Source organism: Pristis pectinata, chromosome 6 (genome assembly GCF_009764475.1).
Source record: "Pristis pectinata isolate sPriPec2 chromosome 6, sPriPec2.1.pri, whole genome shotgun sequence".
Taxonomy (NCBI): Eukaryota; Metazoa; Chordata; class Chondrichthyes; order Rhinopristiformes; family Pristidae; genus Pristis; species Pristis pectinata.
In genome coordinates this window covers 53,261,360-53,283,957 of record NC_067410.1, presented here as the reverse complement: position 1 = coordinate 53,283,957, position 22,598 = coordinate 53,261,360, and the positions used below count along the sequence as shown (strand labels likewise).

General features: G+C 39.3%; 1 protein-coding gene across 7 annotated transcripts in view; it reads right to left on the bottom strand.

Annotated features, from left to right (window-relative positions):
• The window catches only part of LOC127571565 (NCK-interacting protein with SH3 domain-like), a 209,850-nt gene that overhangs the window by 135,768 nt on the left and 51,484 nt on the right, over window positions 1–22,598 (bottom strand). For 3 of the 7 annotated variants that reach the window (XM_052018059.1, XM_052018063.1, XM_052018060.1), the window contains 5 exons: window positions 22,131–22,352; window positions 21,109–21,415; window positions 20,630–20,878; window positions 17,865–18,013; window positions 15,098–17,777 (listed from right to left, as the gene is read on the bottom strand). The exons of 3 other annotated variants lie outside the window; for them this stretch is intronic. In XM_052018059.1, coding sequence (XP_051874019.1) covers window positions 17,564–17,777; window positions 17,865–18,013; window positions 20,630–20,878; window positions 21,109–21,415; window positions 22,131–22,352 — 1,141 coding nt within the window. In that variant the 3' untranslated portion in view covers window positions 15,098–17,563. Of the gene's footprint in view, window positions 1–15,097; window positions 17,778–17,864; window positions 18,014–20,629; window positions 20,879–21,108; window positions 21,416–22,130; window positions 22,353–22,598 lie in introns of those variants that run through there. One more of the 7 variants, XM_052018065.1, reaches the window with a different exon arrangement.

Genomic DNA, 22,598 nt, shown 5'->3' with positions numbered 1-22,598 from the left:
CTTCAAGGTCCTGCTTTTCAGCCTCTTTCCTAACCCGCTATACTCACTGCACATAATTAATTACCTCCACTGAAACATGACTTGCTGGATGAAGAAATTTCTCTTCACGCATCTTATTCAGTAACTGACTCAATGTAGGGAAAATAATGTTTTACAATTTACTATGAAAAAATTGACAAAGCTTTAAGAAGTTAAGTAGTATTGGTTTCTTCTGCTCCAGTAAAATCAGTACTTTTAGATTCTCTTAAAAGCTGCAGTTTTCCATCCTTGGCAATGTTATAGTGACTGCCTTTAATATCCCTTCTGGAGTGGACCACTAAAACTGCATATCATACTTCAGTTGCAATCTAACCAATGTTTTATCCAAATTGATTATCAGATCCTTTTGTCTTGCTATTGATATGTTCCAGTTTCATTTAACCAATCCCATAGACAAGGTGGGCCTAAGGGCCTGTTCCTCTGCTGTACTGCTCCATACATTTTTATACTAAAGTTTTTATAAAACTTATTTTGTGGGAGGTGGCAAGGCCAGTAGTTACTGCCCATCCCTTATTGCCCTTAGTGAACCACTGCAGTCCTTTCGGTGAAAATTCTCCAACACTGCTTTGGGGAGCAAGTTCTGGCATTTTGATCCACTGATGATGAAAGAAAGGCAACATACTCCCATGTCGGGATAGTGCGCAATGTAGAGGGGAACCTGCAGAAGGTGGCCTTCCCATCTTCCTCAAGTCCTTGTCCTTCTTGATAGTGAAAGATGCATGTTTGGGAGGTGCAGCTGAAATAGTCAAGTTGAGTAACTGTGGTCCATTATGTAGATATTACACATTGCAGCCATTGTGCACCAGTGGTGGAGGGAATGAATATATAGAGTGGTTGCTGAGGTGCCAATAAATGTCCTGGATGGTGTTGAGCTTTGTTACAGTTAATCTCATCCAAACTGAGGAAGTAAAGGATTAAGAAACTGATGAAAAAATACCACACACAGCAAGCCCCTGACCAGGTGGTTGTCCTAAACAATGAGTGTGAGGTTTGTCTTAAACAATGAGTGTGATGGTTGTCTTTGAATCTTAGGGTCCCCAATTGAAATTGGTGTAGCCGCATTGTTTAACTGTGTGACAAGGACTGTATAAATTAATGTCTGCCCCTCTGTGTTGTGGAGACCTCCGATAAAGACTCTACATGAGAGTTTGAGGAGAATTCTCCCACAGTATACTGCTAATAAACGTGTTTTAACAGAATTAATCTGTGGCACAGTGTTACTTTGCAGCTGACAGGAGTGGGAACTTAAAATCAGGACAACAAAACAAGTGGAGAGTATTCCATCACATTCCTGATTTTTATCTTGAGATAGTGGAGAATCTTTCAGGCATTTAAAGATGATACACTCATTTCAAGATCCCTAGCCTCTGAGCTGGCCTAGTGGCCACAATATTTGTGGCTGGTGCAGCTTAGTTTCTGGTCAATGGTGACCCCCCTCCCAAAGGATATTGATAGTGGGAGCATCAGCCATGATAATGTCATTGAATGTCAAGGGGAGAGGGGTAGATTCTTTCTTATTGGAGATGGTTGCTGCCTGGAACTGTTGTGGCACAATTATTTGCCACTTAACACCCCATGCCCGAATATTGCTCAAGTCTTGCAGCATGCTACCACGAGCCTTTTCATTTGCTGAGTTGTGAATGGGATTTAACATTATGCAATCAACAAACATTCCCACTTCTGACCTCATGAAAGAGGGCAGATCAATGAAGCAGCTGAAGGCATTTGGGTCTATGACCTCCAATGACCACAAACATCTTTATTTGTCTGAGGAATTACTCTGACCATTGAAATGCTTTCCCTGCAATGCCACACTCGGTCAAATGCTTTGACATCAAGGGCAGTCACACTCAACTCAGGAATTCACCTCTTTTGCAGGTTACTGGTGCTGCTGCAACACCTTCTATCTCATAACTGAGACTGCTGTTGGTGGACAATTAAACAGCGAACAGGAGGTGGCAGCAACTGTTTCCCACATGGTCAGTGGATACCAGCATTGTTACAGCTTGGTAGTTCTGGGGTGTAGATCTTCAATACTGCAACTGGGATACTGTCTGGTTCCAAAGTCTTTGCTGTATTCAGTGTATTCTTGCTATCACCTGGAGTCAACTTCCTCTCAAGGGAGAGTCCAGGGCCAGAGGGAATGGTCTCAGGACAAACGGCATTCATTTAAAAGGGTTAAGGTTCTTTGGATTGCTTTGCCGCAGAGAGCTGTGTAGAGAGAATCCTTGGCCAAGGAAGATTTCTAATCAGCAAGGGTCACAAGCAAATGGCAAGAAAGTAGACGAGGAATACGAGATCAACCGTGACCCAACTCAATGGTGAAGCAGGTTCAATGGCTTGAATGGCCTTTTGATGATTTGGTCACACGGTTTTATTCCTCCCTTAAAGAATAATGGTGAAAGAGATGACAATCTGCATCATTACCACATGACATAGGATCAGAATTAGGCCATTTGGCCCTTCAAGTCTGCTCCACCATTCTCTTGCCTTCTTCCCCATAAACTTTGACACCCTTACTAATCAAGAATCTATTAACTTCTGCTTTAAATATACCCAATGACTTGGCCTCCACAGCTGTCTGTAGCAATGAATTTCAGATTCACCACCCTTTGGCTAAAGAAATTTCTCCTCATCTCTGTTCGAAAGGAATATGCTTCTATTCTGAGGCTGTGCACTCTGGTCCTAGACTCTCCCACTGCTAGAAACATCCTCTCCACGTGCACTCTAACTAGGCCTTTCAATATTCAGTCACTTTCAATGAGATCCCCCCTCACCCATCTAAACTCCAGCAAGTATAGGCCCAGAATCATGAAATGCTCCTTATACCCTTTCATTCCCAGGATCATTCTTGGAAACCTCCTCTGGATCCTCCCCAACACCAGCACATCCTTCCTTAGATTTGGGGCCCAAAACTGCTCACAATACTCCAAATGTGGTCTAACCAATGCCTTATAAAGCGTCAACATTACATCCTTGCTTTTATATTCTAGTCCTCTTAACATGAATGCTAACATTGCATTTGCCTTCCTTACTACCAGCTCAACCTGAAAGTTAACCTTCAGGGCATCCTGCACCAGGACACCCAAGTCCCTTTGCACTTTTGATTTCTGAATTTGCTCCCAGTTTAGACAGTCTATGCCTTCATTCGTTCTACCAAAGTGCATGATCGTACACTTCCCTACACTGTATTCCATCTGCCACTTCTTTGCCCATTGTCCCAACCTGTTCAAGTGCTTCTGCAGATTCCCTGCTTCCTCAACATTACCTGCTCCTCCACCTATATTCGTATCATCCGCAAACTTGGCCACAAAGCCCTCAATTCCGTCATCCAGATCATTAACATATAACATGAAAAGTAACGGACCCAACATCAACCCCTGCGGAACACCACTAGTCACCGGCAGCCAACCAGAAAAGGCCCCCTTTATTCCCACTTTGCCTTCTACCAGTCAGCTGATCTTCTATCCATGCTAGTATATTTCCTGTAATACTATGGGCTCCTATCTTGTTTAGCAGCCTCATGTGCGGCACCTTATCAAAGGCCTTCTGAAAATCCAAGTAAACAACATTCACGGACTCTTTGTCTATCCTGCCTGTTACTTCTTCAAAGAATTCCAACAGATTTGTCAGGCAAGATCTCCCCTTAAGGAAAGGACTCTAACATCTTAACTGGCCTATAATTTCCTGTGTTTTGCCTCCCTCCACTCTTAAAGAGTGGAGTGACATTTGCGATGCAGTTTCCCAAGCACCTTCTCCTTATTAATTGCAACTACACACTTCTGCCCTGACTCTCTCGAATTTCTGGTGTCTTCCACAGTGAAGACAGATGCAAAATACTTATTCAGTTTGTCTGCCATTTCTTTGTTCCCCATTACTGTCTCCCCAGCATCATTTCCCAGCAGTCCGAGGTCCACTCTTGCCTCTCTTTTATTCTTTATATATCAAAAAAGACACTTGGTATCCTCTTTTATATTATTGGCTAGCTTACCTTCACATTTCATCTTCTCTCTCTTTATTGTTTTTTTTAGTTGCCTTCTGATGGTTTTTAAAATCTTCCCAATCCTCTAGCTTCCCACTAATTTTTACAATATTGTATACCCTCTTTTTTGCTTTTGTGCTGTCTTTGACTTACCTTGTCAGCCACAGTTGCCTCATCCTCCCTTTAGAATGCTGCTGCTTCTTTGGGATGAACGGATCTTGCATCTTTTGAATTACAGCCAGAAATTCCTGGCATTGCTGCTTTACCGTAATCCCTGCTAGGGTCCCCTTCAATCAACTTTGGCCATCTCCTCCTCTGTAGTTACCTTTACTCAACTGTAATACCAATACATCCGATTTTAGCTTCTCCCGCTCAAACTGCAGGCTGAATTCTATCATATAATGATCACTGCCTCCTAAGGGTTCCTAATCGAATCTGGTTCATAGCACAACACCAAATCCAGAATTGCCTTTTCCCGAGATGCTCTAAAAACATCTCATAGGCATTCTACAAGTTCATTCTCTTGGAATCCAGTACCAACCTGATTTTTCCAATCTACCTACATATTGAAATCCCCTATGACCACCCTTTTAACATGCCTTTTCTATCTGCTGTTGTAATTTGTACCCCACATCCTGACTACTATTCAGAGACCTATAGATAATTCCCAGAGTCTTTTTACCCTTGAAGTTGATGTGTTAAGAAACTGCAAAGTTAAAATTAGCAAGTCTACTACCAAATTTCCAACATTTATAATATTAAAGATAATTTAATATACAGTATGTGAACTTTTAGCCCTTTTTGGAGAGCATATTATGAATTTTTCCTATCACTTTGGGTTAGATTCAAACTACTTTTAGGAACCTCGATTTGACAGTGCTGACTCTGACATCATTAAATAAATAGTGACATCTATTTTTCCTGGAGTGAGTTTTGTTCACGGGTTCTTGTTTGCAATACTGCCTCTGGACTAACTGGAGCACTTATGACTCCCATGACCCTGTTCGTGTCCATGAGTGACACAGAAAGTTGGGGGTCATGGAGGAGCTGTATTGCACCTTACGTTATTGTAACACACACCCACACTTGCTGAAATGCTGGTTTGTTAATCACATGTTTGTAACCAAAGTCAGTAAGAATGCAGGATCCTGATTTGCCATTGATTACATTAATGTCAATCATTCAATGCATGGTGGATGGCTGGACTTCTGCACCCCAGACAACTTTCAAGTTGTACTTGGTTAAGTCCATACTTCCCAGGCTGCATACCTGTTGCGAAAAGACTTTCCAAATCACATTTGTTTGGGAGACTGCTGTACTCTGAAAAATCTTCAGTGTTTCTACTCCCAGCTAAAGACAAGGTCCACATCAACAATGGGAATTACTTGCATAGCTACCAACTTTCACTTCAATAGTTATCCCACCAATCCTGATTCTTATCTATTTTCTTTGTAATCATAGAATGTGGGGTCCAGTACTAAGGCCAACATTCATTCCCCTGAGGTGATGATAGCAAGTCACCTTTTTGAAATGGTGTAAGTTACTTCCACTGCTTACAGGGAGGATTTTGTGATTTTGACACAGTATTGAAAAAAGTGACAACATATTTCCAGGTTTGGATGGTGTTTATATTTTTAATGCCAAACACTGCAGCATCTCACCAAGACTTCAGCAACTCCTCCCCCACCTAAAACCTCTGTACATTTAGAGTACGAGGGTGTCATGAAAACACCATCGTGTGTCATCCTGAATTGGACATTTATTACCATTTCTTAAATGCTGATGCAAGTAATTTTTGAAGTTTTACTAACACTAAGTTTTGTTTCTAAAATTGTGATGGGATGTTTATCAAGGTTCTTATACAAGAACTAGCTACAGGTCCTCCCTAGCTTACTAATGCCTGACTTATATACAGTCCATACATATGAGCGAGCGTTTGGGAGACTAGTGGGATAGATTTGCTGGCTGCTGTGGGGCTGCAGGCATCTTCTGCCAGGTGGTAACACTGTTCTCAGCCACATTTCCAACTTGTGATCCATTTGGGTTACAAATAGTTCACAGTAGTGGAATCTTGTCATGGGGGAACCTATTACTGAATGGAACCTCCAGGCTTGCCTAGGGAAATGTTTCTGTGGTATTACACGAATCATATCCAAGGGAATAATTATATAGCTCAGCCAAATTTGAAGCTTGATCAATAATAGTACTCCAAATAACCTTGGTCATTTCATATCTGTGCCACCACCTCATTGCTAGTGTTTTGAATATTTTCTATCTGCAAAAAAAAACAAAACTTGGCCTTCTAAAATACCTGCTAAGTGAATGTTCACTCCTCACTTTTGTACCAATTCTGGTGATTTAAATAACATTAACTGTTGTTGTTTCCTCTGAAAGTCAGTTCTCTGCAACTGCACTACACAATGGAATATTAACAGGCCACCCCGTACAAAAGCTCAAGATGAATTCTAATCTACTGCATTCTTAATCTGTCCTTGCGCTTTCAACCTTAAACTTGTCCAATACAATTTATCTTTAAAGTTTCTAATTTTTGAATACCATTTTGAATAAATACTATTTTACTTTTAATTCTTTACTTTAAAAGTTTGGACAAACTGTTAAACTAGCTCCTCAATGTTATGCTTTAAAGCTTAATGTGAAAATTGAAGGATTCAGAAATGTCTTTGGGGAAAATGTTCCAAATTTTAACTCCTCTTTTATGTAATGCTTCCCAATTTGCTGAAGAAGTCTCAGTGAGTTACTGCAAGATATCCAAACCTGGAAATATCGATATTTTATTGCCATGTCAAAATGTTATAACTCTCCCTAATTTCACTTCATAACTGCCTCATTCCAATTTTAAAATTCAGACATAATAGTTTCTTTGTTAGCTGTTTAACTTAAATGTTAAAGTTACTTAGATCAATGTTCTAAATACATACAAGCTAAATTAAAACAATCTCTATTACTCATAAGAACATGCACCAGGCTTCATCCAAGGTCAAGAGGTGCAACCTGAGCTTTGGTACCCAAAATTGAACACACCATACATAGTGAAGAGTGACTTAGATTCTGTACAAATGAAACTTCGCTTCACTTTTGAATCCTCAAGGGCAGCATTTCATTAGCAATTTTGATTACCTGTTTTAATATTAATCAAAAATGCTAATGAGATGCTGACTTTCAGCTTTTTGTAATTATGTGAGTACTAAGATGCCTTTGTTCTGCCTTAAATCCCCATCTCTCCCCACTAATTACACATCTTACCTTAGATCCAAATTGGCTGACACAACTAAACTCATTATTCCATTTATTCACACACTCCAGATTCATTTTATCTTTCTAGAATTTGGTATAGTGCAAAGATACAACATCAATTCCTTAATGATTCAGTTATAGTTAAGGAATATCCTGTATTAGTTGCATACTGTCAGATGGCTTCCTTTACTTGCTGACATGCCTATTACACTCCATTTTTTCCTTAAAACTAGAGGACTTCTGTTAATTTTTTGGAGCATATTCCTGCCCAAGCCAGAGTCTACCTACCCTGAAATTACTCTTCCCATTGATCTCTCTCTCACCCAAGGAGCATCAGAATCTGTTGGAAGTGAGAGTTGCAGCAAGACTCCCTGGAGTACATTTGGTTCTTCTGATCACTTCAGATCCAAGGTACTGCCAATCAACAAATCAAATCTTGTGGAAGCCCAGAGGGAATAAGTTCAGCTATGACCTCAAACAGTTATGGTAGCAGCCATAATACTGAATATTAAGAGGTAAAATATTTTCAGAAAGGGAGATGCTAATTTTTGAAGGTTCATAGTCTTGGGATCAAAGTAATTTACTTTAAATCAAAGTACCTGTGACTAGGAGTTACTTTGCACTCTGTGAGATCTCAGAATTGATTGTCAACTGAGCTCCTGAAACATGGTGAGCACAGTTGGAAAGGTATCTTGGCAACCTCTCAAATAGTTGGATTCATGAAAGCATCAAATAATCTTAAAGCAAAAAAATACTACTGGAAATTTAAAATAAAAAGAAAATACTGCAAAAACTCAACAAATCAGGCAGTGTCTGCAGAAAGAATTAACATTTCAGGTCAATGATCTAATGAAAGGCAAAATGGGTGAAAGAATAGGCTTTGTGAGAAGTGATCAAATGGCCACAAGCATGAGAGAGTGGAGGAGATGGTTGAAAGAATGGATGCTGATGAATAGCTCCTAGATTTGTAATGTCTAGAACTCGGGGGCATAAAGTCAGGATAAGCATCAGCATTTACAACTGAATTGCTGAGAAATTTCATGATTGTGAATCTTTGGAATTTTCTACCCCATGGGGCTGTGGTTATGGATGGCAAGATCAATATATTTGGACACTAAGGAAATGTGGGCATTGAATGGTACGTGGACCAGTTCTGTTATGAATTTAATGAATGTCAGATTAGTTTTGATGGCTGGATAGCCTACCCCTGATTCTTATTATGTACTAATGCTTGTAGACACCACACGCCAAGCTCTGGTGGACTCTACCCAAATTCGAGTTCACTTGCTCTATCCCATCAAGTTTATCCTTCATCTTATTCATAGAATCAGGTATACGGCATGGAAACAGGCCATTCAGCCAACTCAACCAAGATGCCTATCTAGATTAATCCCATTTGCCTCCCCCTAAACCATCCTTTTCCACGTACCTGGCCAAATGTCTTTTAAATGTAATTGTACCTCTCACTTTAAACCTATGCCCTCTAGTTTTAGTCTTCTACACCGGGAAAGAGACTGTAGCTATCTAGCCCATCCATGCCCCTCAATTTTATAAACCTCGACAAGGTCAGCCCTCAGCCTCCTTCGCTCCAGGGAAAACAGTCCCAGTCTATCCAGTCTCTCCTTATATCTCAAGCCCTCCAGCCCAGCAACATCCTTGTGAATCTTTTCTGCATCCTTTCCAGCTTAATGGCATCCTTCTATAGAGTGGTGGTCAGACCTGCACGCAATATTCCAAGTGCAGTCTCACCAACATCTTGTAACGTGACGTCACAATTTTGTATTCAATGGCATAGCTGATGAAGGCATAGCTGATGAAGGCAAGCATGCCATACGCTTTCTTCACCACCATCCATCTGTTACCACTTTCAGTGAACTATGTACTTGTACCCCAAGGTCTCACTGTTCTACAGAACTCCCCAGGACCCTGCCATGCACTGTCTTCACCTGGTTTAACTTCTCAAAATGTATCACTTCACACTTGTCTGAGTTAAATTACATTCCAGAAATAGTGGTTGAGGTGGGCACATTAGCAACATTCAAAAGCCATTTAGATAAGTACACGTATGGGAGAAGTTTGGAGGGTTAAGGGCTAAATGTAGGCAGATGGGACTACCTCACTGGGCAATGAGGTATGAACAAGTTGGACCCAAGGGCCTGTTTCCATGCTGTAAGACTATGACTCTAAATTCCATCCACCATTCCTTTGTCCACAAATGAATCCCATATGATCTAACCTTCCGGACCAGCCTACCACACGGAACCTTGTCAAAGACCTTGCTCAAGTCCACATAGGCATTGCCATATGCCCTGCTCTCGTGAATCCTCTTGGTCAACTCCTCAAAAAACTCAAATCAAATTTGAGATACGATTTCCCATGCACAAAACCATGCTGACTATCTTTAATCAGTTCTTGCCTTTCCAAATGCAAATAAATGCTGCCTCTCAGAAAACCTTGCAATCCTCAATCTGATCAATTTTTAATACTAAATGGAAAACAGTCTATATGCAATTGTGTCTCAACTGAAATCTCATAGCCTCAGTATTATTCAGGCAAGTTTCATCCAACACTGTCATAAAGACTCAATATATCCTGTGTTGTGGTGTCTATCAATATGTAGGGGTCTAAATGCAAAGGGGTCTAAATCAGCTATCATAACTTCTCTCTTTGCATTCCACCCTCCTTATTGTCAATATTCACAACCTTGAAATGTTTGTTCGTGGACTTTCATACAGTAAAGTGTGAAACAGAATTCAATCCAGAGAGTCAATAAATTTGAATCACTATAGCAAATTACATTCTCCTTCTTCAGCTTATTAAAAATATGAAATATTGTTGGTAGAAGGAAATTAACAAAATATTTTGTCTATGAAGAGTCATGAGGGGGTTTGATGCTCAATGCCCAAAATGTTGGTTTAAGCAGAAATCCTTAACATATTTCAGTACCACCTGGATTAGTATTTGATGAAATGCCTCTGCAAAGCAATGGACTGAGAACTCAAAGTAGGAATAATCGGAATAATTTTATCAGTTCAATACAATGGGTTGAATCGCCTCCTCTTTAGTCATAGACTTCTGACAAGATATTTTCTATCTTAGCAAGATTCAGAAAATATTACAAGTTTTGTTTTTGAGTCAAAAGTCTTACAATTACTCAAAATAGGCAAAACTGCTGCAATTAGAGCTCACATGCAACTTTCAGTAGTATTTACTGTGCCACCTAACATGGATATAACACCCTTCTCCTTTAACTTATAAGTGTAGTGAACCAAAGCCCATCCTTAATGTCTGCTACTTCATGATCAAGTCCACAACCACACCTCCAATTCCACTTGCTTCCACTTTTGTTCATAGAACAGTACAACACAATACAGTCCCTTTGGCCCACAATGTTAGGTGGAATATTAACAAATGGCCTTATTAATACTCATGAGACATGAACTTCCCTTTATAAATCCATGCTGGCTCAACAGTCACTCTCATTTAAACAACATCAGACTTTCTTGAACAAAACCTTGCAACAAACAAATCAATTAGGCTATTATAGGGAAAAATACAGCCATCCTCTCCCTTTCACCCAAAGGGAATACCAGCTGTCAGCATATGCCACATGTAAACATATTTGAAACTGAAATGCCAATATCATTATTTCACATATGCTACCTGACAAAAATATATAAATTTATATAGAATAATAAATCACAAGTGGCTTTGGGAGAGACGTGTGCAGAATGGTATTATACCCTCAGCCAGGCATTGGTGCAAGATTCAAAAATGCAAGTGGCCAAAGAAAAGCAAGAAGTGTACTTTACTGAAAAACCTTTCTGCAACAAGTCACTCCTGATGTTGTTTTCCCACAAACTCCTTGGTCTTCCTTGCTATTGTTCAACTCACCTCTACCAAAGGCAAAGGTTAATCTACTCTTCAAGGATGCCCGAATCATATTTGTTGTATGTTCTGTAAAAGACTTGCTTTTTATCCGAATTCAAGTAATTCAAGATTCTTGGCAGATACTCCCAGTATCCTCCTCAGCCAACCCATCTCTGCGGTTCATGTTTTACACTGATCAGCTTCTCATATCAAATTAGTGCAAGGGTGGATAACTGTCACGCATCACAAAGGAAATCTCACATCCGCACTGTCTGCTTTGACAGTCTGACTTCCATCTGGTTCTAGGGTACACTAATTTTTCAGTTATAAACGTCTTTCCTTCATTATATCAATGATTAGAGCTTGAAAACAAAAATACTTAATTAACTTGGGACATCCTCAAAACACATGGTACGTCCAAATTGCATGACTTCATATTTATCATGGTTAGTATTTTGTGTTAGTGATGTCAGCAAACTACTGATCCTAGGTCACGAGTGACACCATGTTCAGAGTTTCTGCACAGTTGTACAGCATAGAAACAGATCCTTCAGCCCACCATATCTATGCCAACCATCATATCTATACTGATCCCACTTGCCTGTATTAATTTCATATCCCTCGTTTCCCTGCTCATTCAAGTACCTGTTCAGATTTCTCTTAAACATTGTTACTGTTCTTGCCTCCACCACTTCTCTGGCAGCTCATTCCAATACCCCTCATATCCCCTTTAAGCCTCCTCCCTCTCACCTTAAACCTATGCTCACTAGTTTTAGATACCAATACCATTGGAAACAGACTTTGGCTATCTATGCCTCTCAATCTTATTTACCCCATCATGTCACCTCTCAGCTCCTTTTGCTCCAGGGAAAACAGACCCAGCCAATACAATGTCTGCTTATAACAAAAGCCTTCCAAACCAGGCAACGTCCTTGTGAATCTTTTCTATACCATCTCTAGCTTAATCACACCTTTCCTGAGCATGATGACCAGAATGGTAAACAATACTCCAAGTGCAGTCTAATCAACATTTTGTACAGCTGTAACATGACGTCCCAAGTCTTGTACTCAATAGCTTGATCGATGCAGGCAAGCACATATGCCTTCGTCACCACCCTGTGTTGCTACTTTCAGGGAACAAGGTACGTGTACCCCTTGACTTTTCTGTTCAACACAGTAAATGAGAGAGCCCTGGGGAGTACACCCTGCCCGTTTAATGAAAATCCCGAAGTTGCTTTCACTGATTCAGGACACTTTCACTGGCTGTGCCATTTGTAATTTTTTTTAGAAAGGCAATCTAACAAAATCATCTCAAATTACATGAGCACAAGCTATTTTATAAGATAGACCATTATAAGTTATTTTATAAGTTAACCAGAAAATCAAAAGCATTGTTTATAGTTCTGAATGAGATTTACATAGCATACCAAGTCATAATTATTATTTAAAAAACTTTCAGCCCTACCAATAAAATTTTATGCATATTGTACTTTCCTTATTTCATATCAGGGATTTTAATTTGAAGCAATTGCACATAAATATTTATATTCCAGGTATTTTAATTATGCATTTCAACTTTAATTTCATACCATTTTAAAATTTATCCCTCATACGTTGTCTGAGAATTCTTCAATACAATTGATAAAGAACAGGACCAATGGAGTTTGCCAGTAAAACTTTGAAGCTTGTCAATTGAACATTTTACAGGTTGATCAGTATGCTTCTTGAGCATGGTACCCCTCTCTCAAAAAGTTTCCAGCATCCAATGTGAAAACTAAAAAAAAAATTTTCAAGTCAATTCATACCAAAACCCTGTGCTTAGTGAATATTTTTCTCAGATTACTTTGATTATGTTTAGAATATCATGCAATGGAAGTATATCTTATACAAAATGTTAGGAAAATGAGCTCAACTATTTAAGTACATTAGCAATGGTATTAGATCTAAAGAGGCATATAAAATTGCCTGGGAAAGCAGGAGGATTGGGAGCAGATTAGAATTTGGCAAAGTCCAAATTCTAATCTGCTCCCAATCCTCCTGCTTTCCCAAGCACCTGACTGACCACAGGGATGGACTCTGTGTAGCATCCATGATGCTGAAAAAAATTATGGATAGCACATTTAGTGAACTGGTCACATCACAACCACAGGCAGAAAAGCGATGGGCAACCACCAGGAAGAACAGCAGATAAAAGGCAAATGGTGCTGGAGTCCCATTGTCATCACCCTCTCAAACAGGTATACCATTTTGGATACTGTTAGGGCGGGTGGTGTCTCAGGTGAAGTAGCAAGGTCCAAGTTTGTAGCACCACAGTTCACTCAGCTGGAGAACAGGGGAATAATGAATAGTAAGTTAGTAGGTGACTCAGTAGTGAGGAGAAAAGATGTTTGTTTCTGTAGTCACAAAGGATGATCCCAGATGGTACATTGCTGAGATTCGGGATGTCACAGAGCAGCTGCAAAGGGAGGGTGAATAGCCAAAGGTCATGGTGCACGTGAGTACTAACGACATAGGTAGAAAGAGGATGAGATCCTACAACATGAATTTAGGGAGTCAGCTAAAAGATTAAAGATCAGCATGTGCAAGGTTGTAATTTCTGTATTACTTCTGGTGCCATGTGCTTGTGAGTATAGAAACAGGAGGAGGGGTCAGATGAATGCTTAGCAAAAGAGATGGTGCAGGAGGTGGGCTTTAGATATTTGGATTATTGGGACATCTTCTGGGGGAAATTGGGTGGATGTGGGATTACTGAAAATGGGTACTTGATCATCAATGCAGATTGTGGGCCAAAGAGGCCTTTTCTCTATGTTGTACAACTCTGACTCTAGGTTAAAATTCAGATCAAGCAACAAACCTGAAGAGTCGCTAATTCCTTGACATCTCTGGAACGTTTGTCAGGTCAGGTTCATAAAGATTATTTCCCTTCCTGAAATCAGGGCTGCATATACTCAGTAACAAATGCTTGAGAAGCATACATTCAGCTGAATGTATCCCCACAGGTTTTCAGTCTCCACAAAGCCTACAATTCTACTACATTCCAAAGGCTCCATACTCACAAAAGACTCAATTTCTAGGATGCTAGGTATCACCCTCTGAATATCATGTTTGGATATCATGGTTCCCAAAACACACGAGGTAAAGGTGGTAATCCACCAGTTACAGTTCTAGTCTTCTCACAAGCTCAGTTCCTTCCTTGACAAAGGGACTACAATGAACCAAGTGGTTCCAGACATCAAACTGCCCATGAATAACACAAAGCAAGATTCTAAATAAAAGTCTGTTCAAGTTGTTCAATTCACATGACTCCAAGAGGTATAATGAAACAACGAATTAGCTAGTATTGCCAGCCTTACATTATTCTGATGTCTCGATTTTATTGAAGGAAGAAAAATCATTCAAAAATAAATCACTGAACCATTTCAGTGTTAAGTCAAACCTATGCACAAAGGATGGTGCACACAAGGCAATTATAAGTATTTTCACCAAGAATTAATCCCAATGTTTCATCCACCATATTTAATGGGAGTAAAATCATTTAACTTGCTTCTCAAATAGGGGGATAGAACTTTGAGAAATGCATAATTTAAAACAAATAACAAATTAAGCTGTGCACATTTAAGAAAATGTCCTGAAGAATTGTGTGACAATCAGCATTAAAAGATTGCGTGCAGTTGATCATTTATAGTTCTTTTATTTGCACTCGTTTAATGTATGCATATTTTTCACCTGGTGAAAATTGTGCTCCAAGAGTTTATTTAAAGCCTTTAATATTAAATCAGCAAAGAAACTGCAATTTGAAGCATTTACTTCAACTACTATAATAGCTTGAGGTTTTTCTCCAAACACTCCAAGCAGATCTGCTTGTCTTTGTGCCAAATTACGTTAAGAAACAGAATCTCGTGTGTGCAGTTTGAATTCATCACATTCAAAAGGAATTCCTTTAACAAACTTAACACCTTTATTTTCTTTAGACCAAGAGCAGCCTGTATACAGTACAAAACACAATACATTCAATTCCAGTTAAGCACAGCTACATACCTGGTCCAAGTATAATTCTGATCCAAGCATAGAATTCTAAATGCATCAAATCATTTTCCATCTCCCAAATAAACAGAACACCAATTCCAAGCACAATTTTTAAAATGCATCATCTTGTTCCAAGCATAATATTTCCTCAATTATATCCATTTTCAGTGCTCAGCACAATGTATACTGTCAATCCATTTCCAATTTTCACCTAAACACAACAACATGTTAGTTATTCATTGAAAAGCATGTTAGCACCTTCTTGAGAAAAGTTATTTAAAGTGGGAATGCATGTTGTTGAGATTAATATTAAAATGCACAGTGAGTGAATTAATGGCCTGTGGTAAAAATGCTACAAATGGATCATGCATGCACTTCATAGAAATCTTGTACAATAAATTTTTGGCAAACTAGTGTTAAGACTATCCGTATATTTTTTTTAAGTGACAATGAATATATGCAATAAACTAAAATTTGCTTAGTTAAGCAGAAAGACAATGGACACATTTACTACCAAACCCAACACCCTACACCAATTATATTAAGCAAGCCAAAGCAGCAGCTCAAGAACATTTGAACTCATAATTAAATGAAATGGGAATATCCAATAACAAACATCAGTCCATTTCACAAGTGCAACATTAAATAAGGTGATTACTAAAAAAGTTCATGGAAAATAAATGTTATTAAAGCATGGGAGGGCATAATCATGCTTATGTGGACATCCACCAGTTTCCCTATCCAAAACTTAATTGTTGGTGTCAAGGGAGGATGACTAAAACATAACTTCTGAACTGCTGCACGGAATGTTTTACTATGTGCGAACATGCAAGAGTATTCTTTGTCATCCAATAAGTAAACCTTATGCATTTCTAAGCTTCAATACAGGCTGGAAGAACCAAGCAACCTTTTTGCTTTACATTCAGAAATCTACTCTCAATGGATCCATCAAGGATGTGGTCCACAATGAGTCAGGTGGCTGACCATAACCTGGACTCATAACTCACAGCATTCTGGTGATTTTTCTCAGCACCAAACACATCAGGGTTGCGACAATGAGACCACATATATAAACTGCTTTCACATGTACCAGAGTGTGAAATCCACAGGGAATCCACAGGGGGAAAAGTGAAAGGGTGTTGAAGAATTGTGAACTATTTGCATAATCTTAAATGCTGAAGTTTCAGGTTAGCCAAGTAGCATGAATTAAATAAAAGCATAACTAGCTTAGAAACTGAAATGGTTAACAATGAAGAGTTTGCTGTGCAGGATAAGCAGATTACATCACTGAAGGGTAGGGTAGTAAATGCACCCCAGTGACCTGCCAACAATAAAACACAGCTCCAGCTCTATTCTAGATTGATGTTTACTTTCTTTTTTTGAGATATATCATGTACAACAAAGTATCCGAGGGGATGTTATTTTCATATTGATCGATGCACGCAAGACAACCTGAACATTCATAAAAGTGAAATATTTTGTAAAAAGTGTTTCATTTAAAAAAACGTTGCCGATGCCAATGGCATTGACAGCTCAGATAAAAGCCCTAACTCCACTTTTCTGCATTGCATACAGGAAGCGGAGCTCTAGAACTCCCTGAAGTAGTATACAGCTGCCTTATCAAAAAAAATACCAAATACAAGTCTTTCATATTTCTTAAAATCAAAGTTAATGCCACATTTTAAAATATCACTCAATGGAATAATCCAATATGAAGTCTTTTAAATTTCACTTTTTTGACATCATTCCCAGTACTTTGCAATATAATTTTAGGAAGAATGGGATCCAGGAGTTGTTTATGACTTTGAAACCCATGAACATCTCAAAGTATTATTAAAACCCAAGCTCCCAAGGAGATTTAAGAATGCAATTCTTCAAACAGCTTCTTCCTGTCTATCCTTATACCCAAGCATCACTGCAACAATCGCACATACAGCAGCAGCTGCATTTCACCTTGAACATATTACATCCAATTTTGGACAGTCAATGACTGTTAAAAGATCTAAGAAACTAGCGGGTGTCAAAAGTTTATTTCTTAAAAATGTACCAAATGCTATTGAGTCATGATAACCCAGCTGTATTTAAACTCATCTATAAAAATTATCAATTCTTTTATTGTATGATAGACATGCTATGATATAGAAGCATGTTGTGTTGGATTATCAATCGGCAATAAAGGAACAGTATACAGAATACTGGGAGATGCCTTTTATTTTAGGCAATGTAATGTAATGTAAGGCAAAAATGTAATGTAATGTAAGGCAAATGTACATTTCTTTGTAATACAATTACAAACAACATAGCACCAACAGAGAATCACAAGTTAACAAAGAAATTGGATTTTTCCCTTTGTCATGCATGTCCCCAGACACTAGTCAGCAGCAATAACTTTTATTCTGAATCAGACAAGGGATCCAGATCAGATTCAGTTGAATCAGATTCAGTTTTTGATTCTTCCCCTCTTCTCCATTCTTTGAGAAGAAGCCTCCATTGTTCAGCTTGCAGCCATGCAGCGTAGGCTGCATCCAAGTAATCCTGCGCATCTTCAGGCTTCTCCAAGCACAGTCTGAGCAACTGATCAAGTTGGTCTGAAGTAAGCAAATTCCTGCAGAAGAAATTAAGTCACAGCATTCAACCACTAATAAACCATATAACAAACAACTACTGGCTAATTCTCAACTTGACAGTATACCTGTATTTATTTTTTATCAAGTTCACAGATGTAAATCCCCTATCGGGTTCACTGGTTGATGCTGACATCACCATACAAACCTCTGATAGGATTGAGAAATTTGGATATTCTTTTCTCCACATGTCCGAGTGTGCTAGGTCAATGCAAACCTGTGAAGAAGAAAGAGGGAAGGAAAAGAAAAACTATTTTCACTCTTGCTTCAAATATATAAATATCTTGTAAAGTCCAGCATAGAGATGTTGAATTCAAAGTACCATCTTTTGTATATATCCTACTTGTTTTATTTTTATATATCAGGATCAGAGGGATCTTGCAGTCCGAGTCCATAGGATGCTCAAAGCGGCTGCGCAGGTTGACTCTGTGGTTAAGAAGGCATATGGTATATTGTCCTTCGTCAATCAGGGAATTGAATTTAGGAGCCGAGAGGTATTGTTGCAGCAATATAGGACCCTGGTCAGACCCCACTTGGAGTACTGTGCTCTATGTGGAAGCCATAGAGAGGGTGCAGAGGAGATTTACAAGGATGCCGTCTGGAATGCAGAGCATGCCTTATGAAAGCAGGCTGAAGGAACTCAGCCTTTTCTCCTTGGAGAGACAGAGGATGAGGGAGGACCTGATAGGAGGTGTATAAGATGATGAGAGGTATTGATGGGGTAAGATAGTCAGAGGCTTTTCCCCAGGGCTGAAATGGTGGCCACAAGAGGACATAGGTTTAAGGTGCTGGGGAGTAGATATAGAGGAGATGTCAGGGGTAAGTTTTTTTACTCAGAGAGTGGTGAGTGCGTGGAATGGGCTGCCAGAAACGGTGGTGGAGGCGGACACAATAGGGTCCTTCGAGAGACTGTTAGATAGGTACATGGAGCTGTGTAAAATAGAGGGCTATGGGTAAGCCTAGTAATTTCTAGAGTAGGGACATGTCCAGCACAGCTTTGTGGGCCAAAGGGCCTGAATTGTGCTGTAGTTTTTCTATGTTTCTATATTCATTTTTGGGATCTAGGTGTTGCTGGCAAGGCCAGCATTTATTGCCCATCCCAAATTGCCATGGTCGTGAGCTACCTTCTACAACCACTGCAGTCCTTCTTGGACAAGAACCTGCAGCTGGCACTGTTCCCATATACCTGCTGCCCTAGTCCTTCTTGGTGATGGAAGTCTCAGGCAGGAGGTGCTGTCAGATCAGCCTAGGTAAACAATTGCAGTGCATTTTGTAGACATCAGTACACAGTGGTGGCAATGTGCAATGAATGTTGAGGGTTGCAGATGGTTGCCATGAGGGCTGCTTTGTCCTGGATGATATTTAGTTTCTTGAGAGCTGTTGGATTTGCATTCCATCTATGGAGTGTACTTCATGATCATGACTTGTGCACTGCAGAGGACTGAAGACAGCATAGGTTTAAGGTGAATGGAAGGAGATACAAAAGGGGACTTAAGAAAGATTCTTTTCTAAAAAAAAAGTGGTTGTTATCTGTAACTCCCTGCTAGAAGAGGTGGTGGTCAGATACAATCACTTCATTTAGAGGCATTTAGACAGGCACAGAAGCAAAGCATAGATGCAGGGAAATAGGATTAGTGTAATTGGGCAAACAGATTGGCAAGGATGTGGTGTTCTGAAGGACCTATTTCAAATTCTAAGGTTAGGAGTGTCAGCAGATGAATCACTCAGGTGATTCCTCAATATTTATCTGGCTGGTCCAGGTGAGTTACGAATCAAAGTGACCTCCAGGCAGTGGACCCAGTGATGGTAATACCATGGATTCAGGGTAGGTGGTTAGACATTCCCATTTTGGATATTGTCACTGCCTGAAACCTTTGTTGCTCAAAATTTAGCTGCCATTCATCAGCCCATCTGATCCTTACAGCACTACAGTTAATGGAGCTGCTGCCTCACAGCTCCATCTATCCGGGTTCAATCTTGACCTCTAGTGCCATGTAGATTTTGCATACTTTTTCTATGACTGCATGCATTTCCTCTGGATGCTCCCGTTTTCTCCCACATCTCAGAGGATATTGGGTTAATTGGCCACTTTAAACTGATTAGTAGAAACTGGTGGTGGTTGATAGGAGTATGGGGAGAAAAAAATGGGATCAGTAAACATGGGTGTCTGAAGGTCAGTGTGGACTTGGTAGGCCAAAGGTCCAATTTCCATTCTGTATAGTTCTATGACCCTCACATTTATGAAATATTTCAAAATATTAACATTCTATTGAGCAAGATTTCACAGTAATGGATTTTAATACATTTTTATTCAGTTTCACCAGATTTAGTATCTATCTTTAGAAATAGATTGAATTCTGAGACAAAGGGATGATGAGCAAATATTGTCTGGAATTAAGGAGCATGAGGGACAATTTTATTAAAATATGAAAAGTTCTGAGGGGCCTTGACAAGGCAGAGTAAGTGAAGGCATTTCCCCTGGTGCAGTAATCAAGAACTAATGGGAGAGTCTAAGGATAAAGGCTGAGATGAGAAGGAATTTCTTTTCTCAGAGGCTATGGAATTCTCACCATTAGAGAACTGGGCAGATTGAGTATAGGTATTCAAGAGTAATACAAGGACAAAAGGAGAATCAAGAACTATGGGAACCAGGCAGGGGAGTGAATTTGAGGCCAAGAATCAAGTCAACTAAGTTCTTATTGAATGACTCGAGGGGCTGTATGGCCACTCCTACTCCTAAGTCTTAATGTTATACTGTGAAGTAATCTATTTATTAAACCATAGTAAATACAAGTGGATAAACTAAAAAAAAATCATTGAAAGAATTGCTTACTTCATCCAGACTCTCTCCTTTTCTGGATGCAATGAGGTATTTCATCTGATCCCACTCAGCAACTAAATCTTTTCCATCACTGGAAAGGAGATCTGAGAAATGGTTTTGTAGAGCTGCTGCTTCACTATTTCCATACTGAGCCAGTTTCTCAGGGTCAGACGGAATCCTATCTGGATCTAGGATCCGAAAAGCTCTGATGATTGCATTATCAGGGAACCTCTCCTTCAAACTGTCAACAATATTCCTCACCTAACAAAAACAAAGCACAAGTAGAATTCTTCGAATAAGCTATCATCTGTATTACACCATTTCTTTGTCAATGATTACTCATTATAGTGCAGTGTACGTAACCCAGGAGCATGGAGCACCACAGGACAAGTGAAAATCCTAATGCAAAACATAGTAAGAAAATTTATACACCAAAATTCAAGTTTGCAACTCGTACTTAAATAATCACCAATATTTTAGAATCTACTAACCAAAGTTTTAACAGAGTCAGCTATCTCATCGGTAGCTTTAGCTGCTGTCTTGTGAAGTATTGGTCCATGTGGCTTTCTTGCCAGAGGAAGTCGAGAAAGAGCACCACTTTCCAGTAACTGGATTCCCAACAAAAAACTGCTCTCCCATAAGATATTGTTTCCAAGGTACTTGCACTCAAGGAGATTAATTGTGGATTGAACCCTTTCAGGTATTCTAACTGGGTTTAGAAATCGTTCCTGAAAAAATAGTGATAGATTGTCCAAGTGGTGGAGGAGATCTCTCAAGAAGAAAATGGCAAGTAGAATGCTGTAAATGCAAAAAGAGAATAAAAACATTGTACAAATACATGGATCTAGTTATCACAGCCACTGGATAACATTTTCCCCAAGGCAAATGTTAATTGTGGTTAATCTGTTATTTTAAAAGTATATTTTAATGATGCACTTGCAGCACAATCCATGATGTCAACCATATTATGGTAGAGACATGGTTGCTTTTGAGTCCCAACGTTATGGAATAAATTTGAATAATAACTTGAGCACAAATTCTTGGCTGATGCTATCATGCTGTACTGTCAGAAGTATTAACTATTGATGAAAAGCCAAATGAATCTTCCTGCACAGGCACTGATAAAAGATGCAAATGCAATATTCTAAAAAGCAAAGTTTTGCTTTTTAGATTTGGCAATGTGTTTTACTCAACTAATATGTAAAATAGCTTATGTTCATTAATCATTTTGTAACTTGTGGGGCTTTGCAGTGCATAATTGGGCTGCCACCTTTTCTACAACGGAAAGGTGACTACAATTCAACATATTTCTATTGCTGTAAAGCACGTCTTAAGATCATGAAAGGCCAGATATAAATGCTAAAAGAGGACTGAATGAACTTCCATAACGAGAAATACATATCGACACTCCTGGGCACATAGCAATAACTTTGAGTCCCAGAAAACAACAAAAGTCAACAAAAGTTTAAGACTCAAAACTTAAAATAGGCATTAGAAATGGAAGAGATAATACCGAGGCTGTTGGAGTTTAAGGAGGATGCTTTCTGCTGTGATGTCATGGTCACTGTAACTCATGTCAGAAAAGTATATTATGAGAGTTTGGTAGGATTTGCAAATTGCTTGGATTGCCCGGCCCCGATTTATCCATTTGAAATGACAAGCCTTTGCCAGTTTGATGGTGCTCGTCTCCAAGACATGGAAGACCTCTTCCAAACCGCTATGTTTAACTGTGGATCTGAAAAGTTTGAGAAATGGTTAGCTTTTCATTAGCTCTTTCTCCTACTTTACCAGCTATTCACACACAAATTTCCATTGCCAGACACAACCTTGATAAAAGTTTAATTTTGTGTCTATGGGTCATGACTCCACAACAGATAATGAACAGTGTATATGCTGCAGAGTAGAAATCAGAATGATTGGCAAATAGAAATCTAACACTGTGGCCAAAATGCCAGGCGGAAGCAGCTTTATTTCAACCTTA